Genomic DNA, 11,057 nt, shown 5'->3' on the forward strand with positions numbered 1-11,057 from the left:
ATACGAATATAATAATAATAATAATAATAATAATAATAATAATAATAATAATAATAATAATAATAATAATAATAATAATAATAATCATAATTAATAATTAATAGAGAGAAATGAAAAAAAAAATTAAAATAGTAATAAATATAAAAAAATGAAATATGAAATAGTTACTATATATAAGAAGGAAAAAAGAAGATTATGCAAGTTGGTTGCTCCCACTTGCATGTCCGGCGTAATCCCTGTGTTTCCTCTTCTTTTAAACTTTTCCACCATTACATTACGACATTACATACTACCACTTGCTCCCATCCCTCACGCTATCTCTATATATCCATCTCTATCTCTATATCTATATATACACATTTATACGTACGTACATATCATCCATATATACTCTCTCTACAATCACCAAATTAAACCCAAACAATTAAATTAAATTAAATATTATGACGTCTCCTATTCAAATTCAAAGAATCCACACCCCTACCACCGTCACCACCTCCACCACAGTCAACCACCATAAACAACCGTCAACAACCACCATTTCAAAACCCCCATCTTCCATATCAATCCCACAAGACCTAATCCATCACCACACACATGCAGTCGGTCACCACCAGTCTTCCTCCGCAGTCGTCCAAACCATCGCCGCCCCTGTCGCCACCGTCTGGTCTGTCGTCCGTCGTTTCGACAACCCACAAGCGTATAAACACTTTCTTAAAAGCTGTAACGTAATTCTCGGAGATGGTGACGTGGGCACTTTAAGAGAAGTCCACGTGGTGTCAGGATTACCAGCTGGATCCAGTACTGAAAGACTTGAGATCTTAGATGATGATCGCCACGTCATGAGCTTTAGCGTTGTTGGTGGGGACCATCGGCTTAAGAATTACCGATCGGTGACGACTTTACATTCGTCACCGAGCTGTGACGGGAGCACGGTGGTTGTGGAATCGTATGTGGTGGATGTGCCCCCGGAAAATACTAAAGAAGAAACGTGTGTGTTTGTTGATACGATTGTACGATGTAACTTGATTTCACTAAAGCAAATTGCGGAAAATTTGGGGAAAATCAATAGTAACAATTTATAGTACTACTACGTAAATAAAATGAAAATGATCGACTCAAGATGAACATGTTAATTAATTTGTAGTTTTATGTTTATTTTTATTTTTTTTTCATGGGTTTCATATAATCTGTGATATGATGCGAGTAGAAATTAGAGATCCGAGTTTTTTTCTTTCTTTTTGTATGTCTTCATATTTTGTTGTTGATCATGTGAATTTGAGTAGTGATATTTTTTTCATGGTTACATGTAACATTAATTTAGAAGAAATAATATATTACATCATGATGTAATTTTCGTTAAATTAGCAAAAAAATAATAATAATAAAATAAAATAAAATTGATATAAATTTCGGTCTGGTGTGCCTTTTCTTAAATATTTTATTGTAAAGTGAATTGTTACGGAGTACAATAGAATTTGATTTGTCAAATTAAGCTAAACTTTTTTTTTTTTTTTTTGAAAGGCAAGAATAATTTATAAATAGAAAACACAGAGAATATGCAAGAGTCCAGTCTTGCAATGAACAAAACAAATTGGTTTGCAAAGGAAGCAAACCAAACCCACAACTAGAACACGAATCAACTAAACACGAAGTCGAGAATAATTACAAACTATTTAAATAACAACTAGGGTCGTTTATCCACGAGTGCCAATCTAATTTCTTTTTCTTCAATCTTCTTGAAATCCAATCGAATGACTTGACTTGAATCTCGTTCAAAGCTACCGGAGAATTCCAACATTTGCCCCGAAAGACCATCTCATTTCTATTTTTCCAAATTAGGTATGCACATACCCATTCAACCCCTTGCCAAATTTTCCTTCCAATCGAAGATGGCGAGCTTGGACCATTTCCTCTTAAAATCTCGGTAATACTAAGGTTGGTCATGTTTCCAAGCCCCCACCACCTAAATACTCGATCCCACACATCCATAGCACATTTACAAAAGATTAAGGAGTGTTCTACGGTTTCTAAGCCATCATCACACAACGGACATCTTACACTATGCAAATCAATACCCCTTTTATCAAGCTCAACTTTGACGGGCAATCGTTTTTTGCATACCCGCCACACAAAAATTTCTAGCTTCTTAGGCACCAATTTATTGCGCATAGTTTCTTCTACATTTGTATTTGGAATTAAAAGATCATCAATAATTAGGGATAAAGATCGGACAGTGAAAGTACCGTTATGTGCTAATGCCCAGGAACACGTATCGCACCCCGAATCCTCGAATACATACTCCTGTTCGGCCAGCAGGATCTCGGACCCAGTTGCTCTTCAGAATTGTTCCTGCATCAGAATGCTCCAGCCTGTCAGCGATTACAGCGTCACTTTCAGCATCCAATCGAAATAATCTTGCAAATCTCGATCTTAACGTTCCATTTATCAACCACTTTGATTTCCAGAAGCTTGATGTTGATGCTCTACTAACTTTTTTCACGAACGAGTTTTTGAAATTGACTCCCAAGTCCTCCATATATGTACCTGAAATAAGAATATTTTTCCACACACTTGGTCTCAAAGAGCGAATTGCTTCACTCTCTAATTCCAAGCCTCCACACGAACCATAAATGCTACGAATTATTTTTGCCCATAAAGAATTGGTTTCGGTATTAAACCTCCACCACCATTTACCCAATAAAGAAAGATTTTTACTTTTTAGAAGCCCAATATTTAACCCCCCGTTAACGTATGAAGTAACAACGTTTTTCCATTTGACCCAAGAAATTTTTGAAATATCATCCGACCCACCCCAAAAAAACACTCTTCTCACACTCTCAAGAATTTTTAACACACTTATCGGAGCACGAAAGATCGAGAAATAATACAATGGTAGGCTACTAAGGACCGATTTAATAAGGACTAGTCGCCCTCCAAAAGACATCGACCGCATTTTCCAACTTGAGAGTCTCGATTTAATTTTGTCAACCACCGGGTTCCAACTACTTAGCTTGTTCATTTTTGCACCAATTGGTAGCCCTAAATATGTAAATGGAAAGGCCCCCACTTGACATTCAAGTCGATTTGCAAAATGAGTAAGTTCATTCACACTCGCCCCGATACCATATAGACAACTTTTATGGAAGTTCACCTTTAAACCCAAAGCCAATTCGAAACATTTAAGGAGATTTCGAATATTGAAAGCATTTTCACGACTCCATTCTCCAATAAAAATAGTATCATCCGCGTATTGGAGATGAGATAAAGTTATTTTGTCATTTCCAATTTCAACACCTTTATATAAACCCCTCTCGGTGGCGGCTTTAGTCAAAATATTTAAACCTTCCGTGGCTAAAATAAAAAGAAAAGGCGATAACGGGTCACCTTGTCGAATACCTCTTCCCAATGAAAACTCTTTTGTTGGTGACCCATTTACTAATATAGAGATAGCCGCGGATTGTAAGCAAGTAAGAATCCACTTTCGCCACCTCACACCAAAACCCATACTTTTCATGACATCCAATAAAAAATTCCAATTTAGGCAATCAAATGCCTTTTCAAAGTCCACTTTGAATAATATGCTTTTTTTATTAACGGCTTTAAGTAATCAATACTTTCGTTTATGATTAATGCACCATCAAGTATAAATCTACCTTTAATAAACGCACTTTGTTCCGATCCAACAAGATGTGGAATTACCTTCTTCAAACGGTTCGAAAGGAGTTTTGCAATGACTTTGTAGTAACTACCGATCAAGCTAATCGAACGATAATCACTAAGACTGTGATGACCCGGAAATTTCTGACCAACTTTAAACTTAATCTTTAACGTTTCCGACACGATAAGCAAAGTCTATGAAGTTGAATCTCAAAATTTTGAACTATTCAATTACCCTTTGATTGTACTCAATGATTCGCGAACAATTATATGTAAATAGATACATATATATATATACTATAACTTGAAAACGTAACAAAGTGTTATGAAAATGATACCGTGCATTAACCTTATTGGTTTGATTATCTGATTGATATTTAGATAAGTTAACTAAAACGTTTAAGATGAACCAGTAAAACACTAATTTACTACAGTATTTTCGAATTGCTACAGTACCCGAAAAGCTACAGTGTTTTCGAAAAACACTATTTGCTACAATAAAACACTATTTGCTACAGTAAAAAACTACTTTGCTACAGTGCTACAGTGAAAACGACTTTACTACAGTAAAACACTATTTGCTACAGTAACACTATTTGCTACAGTACTCCAGTGAAAACGACTTGCTACAGTAAACACTATTTGCTACAGTATTTTTATGTGGACGAACTAGCAAACAAAAGCGGATCAGGCGGCCATGCGATCGCATGGAAAAAGCACTGAAAACTCATGCGATCGCATGGGGTACTGTAGCAGGCCACATACTATAAAAGCTCGATCTGGTTCTTTGTTTCCTCAATCAGTTTACTCCGTATATATTTAAATTATATATTATTATTATTATTATTATTATTATTATTATTATTATTATTATTAAGATTAATATTATTATTAATCTTATCATTATTAGTAGTATTAGTATTATTATTAGTAGTATTAGTATTATTATTATTTATACATAAAATACTACGACGAGGTCATGAGCGTGTCACTTTCAAAATGGGTTTTTCGAGCGGGATAGAGCTAAGAAAATTATGGGTTATTGCTATGGAGGTTATGGGTAATATTCATGAGTATTGTTTGCAAATCAAACCTAGTGTTTATCATCTCTGTTGCGTCTACATACTTTCCTGCAATATTGAATCACAATATTGATACGTAAGTATTCATATCTTATCTTTTATATATTAATTGTGTATCCATGTCTAGTGCTCGAGTATTTATATTTATGCATGCTTGTATGCTAAATTTTGTCGTTAAACAGTTTATAATGAATCTCGAATTAAATACATATATTACTGGAAAAAGATATATGATATGCATGTTTTTGGAAAGCTAACAAAAAATCAATAACTTTTCATTTAGATATCGAATAGTTTCGATGAACGGATTAAAAGATATGATCAACTGAATTATGATTGACGTTAATTGGAATTGCTTTTGAATCTGCAATTAATATTTAAACAACTTGTTTGCGAGATTGATAAAATGGATTTTTGAATATTACCAACCGAGTAAATGAATCCTTATATAAGGTACATCACGTTTTGTGAACTATTGTCAAAATTGACTTTTTGAAACGACTTTGGATAACTTTTGTATGTCGATCTCGAGCATTAGGATTATGATACACTATGACCAGACCTAACTTGATAGACATTTATTGACCAACATATGCTCTCTAGGTTGAGATCTACGGTTATTTGGTATTTCGAGTTTCGATCACATTTCGGTGAACAACTTTATATGCTGCTAAGGTGCGTTTCATTTGCTCCCTTTTTAATTGCTTTTGCAATCTATATTTTTGGGCTGAGAATACATGCACTTTATTTTAAACACAATGGACACAAGTACATACTTAATTCTACACTGAGTTTAAACCGAAAATCCCTTAGCTTTGGTAACTAGTAACTGCCGGTTATAAGAACTGGTGGGCGCGAGTAGCAGTATATGGATCCATAGGGCTTGACATCCCCGTCTGTTCCAGGTATAGAAACCCTAGCCTGAAGTATAAAATAGATGTATGCTATTTGAGTTTAGTACACGTTGATTTGCGTGTATTGTACATGTTGGTTGCATGTATGTTAAAACAGGGGTACTTATTATAACGTTAAAGTTTAGCTACCAGGGTGCTCAATCTTGTAGAATATTTTGATAAACGTTTCTGGATGAAACAACTGAAATCTTGTGATTCACTTTTATATACAGATTATACGAAACACTAAAACTATGAACTCACCAACCTTTGTGTTGACACTTGTTAGCATGTGTATTCTCAGGTTTCCTAGAAGTCTTCCGCTGTTTGCTTATATGATAGACAAGCTATGTGCATGGAGTCTTACATGGCATATTTTTCAAGAAAACGTTGCATTCACCAAATCATCACCATGTATCTTATTTTGACTGCATTGTCAACGGAAGTACTGTTATAAACTATTATTTATGGTGATTGTCTATATGTAGAAATCATCAGATGTCGAAAACCTTTGATTTAAATATTCATTTATGGTGTGCCTTTTTAAAAGAATGCAATGTTTACAAAACGTATCATATAGAGGTCAAATATCTCGCAATGAAATCGATGAATGACGTGTTCATCCATATGGATTTGGAGCGATCGTCACAAAGACCAATGGGATCGGTCTTCTTCGGGACTAAAGTAACAAAGGAGGAATTACACCCAAGTGAGATTTCACCTTTTTCCCAAAACCATTCAATTGCACCAATCAAGTCACCTTTTATTTCTTCCCAATATTTCTTATAAAAACGCAAATTAAAACCATCGGGTCCGGGTGCCTTAGTACTCCTGCATTCAAAAACCGCATCCCTAATTTCTTTCTCGCAAAATGGTAGTTCAAGGGTCATGGAATCATCTATGGCAAGACAAGGATAGTTAAGGTCTTCCATACTTGGTCTTTCAATATTAGGTTCCTCAAACATTCGACTAAAGTGGATAAAAATCTCTTCTTTAATAGTACATGGTGTGTCGACCCAAATGCCATTGATATTCAACCCCCTAATGTTGCTTCTATTATTTTTCCTTTCGAATAATTGAGTGAAAATACTTTAAATTCTCATCACCCTCTAGGATCCATTTGATTCGTGCCTTTTGTTTCAACATACTCGATTTCATTCTTTCTTTATCCATCCACTTTTTTCTTGTTTCTAACCAATTCTCTTTCTCAATTTCACTAAGTTGATTGTTTTCCGCCTTCAATTCAAGATTGAGTGAAAGTGTTTTCAAAGCTTCAATCTCGCCATCTAGACTATTGAATTTGTTCATACTCCATTCCTTTAGCGCACCTTTCACATTTTTTAGCTTGTTTCAGAACACACAATCTTTTCGAGTGTTACTTGATACCGGAACGCACCATGAATTCTTAATTACCTCCTCAATACCTTCTTCTTCAAACCATGCATCAAAGATTTTAAATGGTTTAGGACCAAAGTTTCTTTCTTCATCATGCATCATAATTGGACAATGATCCGAGTTTTTTCTTTCTAGTGCTACCGTTGTAAGATCTTTCCACATGTTGTAAAAAGATTCAGTGCCAAGGAACCTACCTATCTTGCTAAACTTGAGACCATCATCACTAACTCTTGTAAAATTTCTCCCACTTATTGGAACTTCCATCAACCCATTGTTTGAAATAAAATCATTGAATCTTCTCGCCCTATACTCAATATATTCATAATTTAACCTATCCGATTGGGCGCGCACCTCATTAAAGTCCCCACAAATAATCCAACCCGAATTACATCCGTCAATTAGCTTACTCAATTCTTCCCATAATTTAACTTTACCGACATCATTGTGTGGACCATGAACATTAATAAGATTAAACTTATAACCCGAATCCTTCCACTTTCCCCTAATACCGATTAAACCATCACTGAAAATAGTGTCAGATGCATCAAAATACCTAGAATCCCAAATAATCAGTTGCCTCCCTGCCATTCCAACCCGTTCCTTTTGGATAAAATCACAATCGGGTGAGCCCCAAAGAGAATGAATCCAATTGAGATTTATCAATTTCAAACGAGTTTCTTGCAGCGCTAAAAACGTAGGCTTTTCTTTTGTAATAAATTTTTTAACCCAATAAATTTTATTTTCTTTGGACCCGATCCCAAACCCTCTGATATTAAGAGATATAATCTTCATGAAAAATAAAAATTATGAAAAAGGAGGGGATGAAGGAAGCTTACTGAGAAGGTGTTTTGGCCTTCCACTTAAGCCCCAATTTGGTTCCATAAATTCTTACATCTGTGGAATTGATTGAACCTGTTGAATTACTGTTGCTCGAGTGGGTTTTCTGTGAGTGAACGTTATTCACCGAGTCCTTGAGATGTTTGTCACATGATGAGCACATGGAACGGATTGGATGTTCATCAGTTCTTGAGCTCCTTGCGGTGTTTTTTATGTTCATCATCCTTGATGATGCCTTCCATCTACACATACTTGACCAGCAGCACTTGTGTCTCTTCTCAGAACCACGTTTATTTGTTTCTTTGCTTTTCAATTTAGTTTTAGTAGTTTTAACTCCCGGCCCATTATCCTTTTGACCCACTTTGCTTGAAATATCCACCTTTGGGCCTAAATTTATCTCCTGGTCTACCTCATTATCATCAGTTCGGCCCTCTCTACATCACCTTGGCCCACTAAAATGTTATCTACTTTTTCTTTACCTACGTCCAGATTTATTTCTTTCTCTATTTCCACGCGTGTTTCTGTTATGGGGAAACAAGGGTTTTTCTTCTTGGGACTTATAATGCCTGGAGACACACGCTCGACAATATCTCTGTCACAATTCTCATCAACTATATCTTTTTCTAATTTCCCAACATCGATATCTTCAAAAAGTTCTTGTAAACCTATACAAAAACTAGTCTCCCCATATTCCTCTACTACCGGAATATTCTCCGTGCAACCATGTTCACCGGAAAAACCATCTTCCATAGGATTCTCATCTTCCATTGGACTTTTGACCTCATTCATCTCTTTGTTATTTTCTGCCGACTGATTATCAACATTGATATAGTTAATATTAATCTCAAAATCAGAGTTAAACGAATTGAGACTAACATTATCTTCCTCATCAAAGGTATCCCCAACGAACTCGTCATCATCATCTACCATGTCATCGTTTGTTTTAGCTTCATCCTCATCTTCAACATTAACATCATTAAAATCTTGTTCCTTTTCATCATACTCATCTTCCTCAGGACTCAGAACTAACTTAAGACATGTGACAGCATGACAATCTTCATTGACTAGGACTGGACAATCCTTATTACTTACAGATACAATAATTTCATCATTTATTATACCCTTATGCCTAGAAACTATGATGACTTCACCATGATCAAGGTTTTGGTCCCCTTGAGTAATTTCACAGTTCTTCATGTCAACTACTTCCCCCCACATACAACCTATTGATCTGAAGACTCCTTCATTCCAGCAAACTGTTGGTACATTCTTCACCATTAAACAGACCAATCTAGAATCACAGAGATAGTTATCATCCATAACCCTAACCCTATTACACCACTTATGAATTGCATAATCCTTATTATCTCTAACACATTTTGCTTCAAATGATGAATTAAACACCTGCAAAATATCAGTACCACCTAAATATTTAACTTCACAGTTGATTAATCCTTTGGCCCGACTAAGTTCAACCATTTGTGGTATTATCTTCCAATCTTTAACATTACCCACTAGTGATCTTTTTGATAGATGAGTGTTGCGTTCATGATTCTTAACCGTTATCTTTTTTATTTTCACCTTGTCAGAATTTTTACACTCCTTTGCTTTCTTTTCTTCAGCTTTGTTATTAAGAACTTCTCTCAGGTCCGCTTTTTTCAGAAAATGGCGTATGTCTTGTTGATTCCCAGGGACGTTGTTACCGATAACATCACTGTAACACCTGTGATCTCTGAATGCATTATTGTTGTAGGTTTGATGATTATATCCAGGATGATAGTTCTTGAAAGTTTGGTTGGGATTGAACTTATCATCATCATCAAGTCTCCGTTCTACAGCCTTGAATACTCGAATAGGGTTGCCATCGAAACTTATGTGTTTTAGTGTTTATAACATAAAATCTTCATCAATCACTTTGCTAAATCGTGCGAAAGCGAATCTCTGACCCCCTTTTAATCTCTTGCCTGCGGGATTATAGCCAAAATGCCCATTCCCATGTAGTTTCTTGCGCTGGAGCCCAAAAAAAAAAAAATTGCCAGATTGCCCTCGCAAGACGCAAGGAGGCTTGCGAGTTGCCATCGCAAGGTGCAAGTTTGAGTCCTTGCGTCTTGCGAGCTTGCGACCTTATCTGATCAGAAATACGATTTTGTGGATAAGATTTCGTCAGATATCCTAGATTTTTACGGATAATATTATGTCCCTATATATAGATTGACCCTGAGACTTTGAAATCACAGTCTCATAAATATTTCAAAAATTTTCAATGCAGAGCTTATACCCACGTTAAGGTACTATTTTAATCACTTTTTCACTAATTTTGTCATTATGAATTGTGTAAATGATGATAAATTTGTTGTTAATATATGTTGTGGGAGTTCTTTTGAGTACATTAACAACATAACCATATATATGCCACGAGATTGTTTTAGAATTCGGTTAAGACTCCCAATTGCGCCCGTAAAACCAATGAATCGGAGAATATTGTTAAAAAATGTTCTTAAAAAGATTCAATTCCCACCGAATGCAGCTGTTTCAATGAGATACGTTTTTAATAATCAAGTTTTTGATATTACTGATGATGATGAAGACTTTCTAGAGTTTTTACAATATGCAATTGTAAATGCTCCTATTGATATTTATATTGTCGATAGATTAATAATGCATCAGCCACAATGGATTCCAGAAACAAAATTCTCGACAAACCAGCCACTACTACAACAAAACCAAGAAACACCCACACCAAAAAAACCAAAATCACCAAAACCACTAAAACACCAACCACAACAATTATTACTACAAAGTGATACCGAAGAAAACCTTGCAAGCAACAATTTGGAAGCGAAAGAACCTGAATTGCCACTTCCTAACACAGAAGAGTTTTGTAACATCCCGCGTTTTTCCGTTAAATTTGTTTTAACACCGTCTTTTTTTTTTATATAATACCTTTTGTTATCTAAATTCGTGTCTTTCATTAACTAACGTTCATAATATTCCCGTTATTTAATTATAACATCACTCGTTTACTCTAGCGTTTTTAAAAATATTCGCTCGGTTAATTCCCGCACCCGCTTTGAAACTTGAGGGACCAAACTTGCCAAGTGGGCAAAAATTTGACTAGGTCAAATAGTCAAAGTGGCCTTCTCCTCCATCCATTCCACCTCCCTCATTCTTGCTACTTTCATATCTTCTC

The 11,057-nt window shown here is 35.4% G+C and overlaps 3 protein-coding genes across 3 annotated transcripts; 1 reads left to right on the top strand and 2 right to left on the bottom strand.

Annotated features, from left to right (window-relative positions):
• The first annotated feature begins 249 nt into the window (after positions 1-249).
• Positions 250-1,220, top strand: LOC139861779 (abscisic acid receptor PYL4-like). Its single transcript, XM_071850283.1, has one exon. It carries the CDS (start codon positions 444-446, stop codon positions 1,083-1,085), a length of 642 nt encoding a protein of 213 aa, XP_071706384.1. The 5' UTR covers positions 250-443; the 3' UTR covers positions 1,086-1,220.
• Positions 1,221-1,665: 445 nt separating this feature from the next.
• LOC139863211 (uncharacterized) lies at positions 1,666-2,172 on the bottom strand. Its single transcript, XM_071851857.1, has one exon. It carries the CDS (start codon positions 2,170-2,172, stop codon positions 1,666-1,668), a length of 507 nt encoding a protein of 168 aa, XP_071707958.1.
• A 4,519-nt stretch (positions 2,173-6,691) lies between these two features.
• LOC139863213 (uncharacterized) lies at positions 6,692-8,117 on the bottom strand. Its single transcript, XM_071851858.1, has 3 exons — positions 7,867-8,117; positions 7,049-7,796; positions 6,692-6,979 (listed from the first exon to the last, which is right to left on the bottom strand). The coding sequence occupies exons 1-3, from the start codon at positions 8,115-8,117 to the stop codon at positions 6,692-6,694; spliced, it is 1,287 nt and encodes a 428-aa protein (XP_071707959.1).
• Between the last annotated feature and the right edge of the window lie 2,940 nt (positions 8,118-11,057).

Source organism: Rutidosis leptorrhynchoides, chromosome 8 (assembly GCF_046630445.1).
Source record: "Rutidosis leptorrhynchoides isolate AG116_Rl617_1_P2 chromosome 8, CSIRO_AGI_Rlap_v1, whole genome shotgun sequence".
Classification (NCBI taxonomy): domain Eukaryota; kingdom Viridiplantae; phylum Streptophyta; class Magnoliopsida; order Asterales; family Asteraceae; genus Rutidosis; species Rutidosis leptorrhynchoides.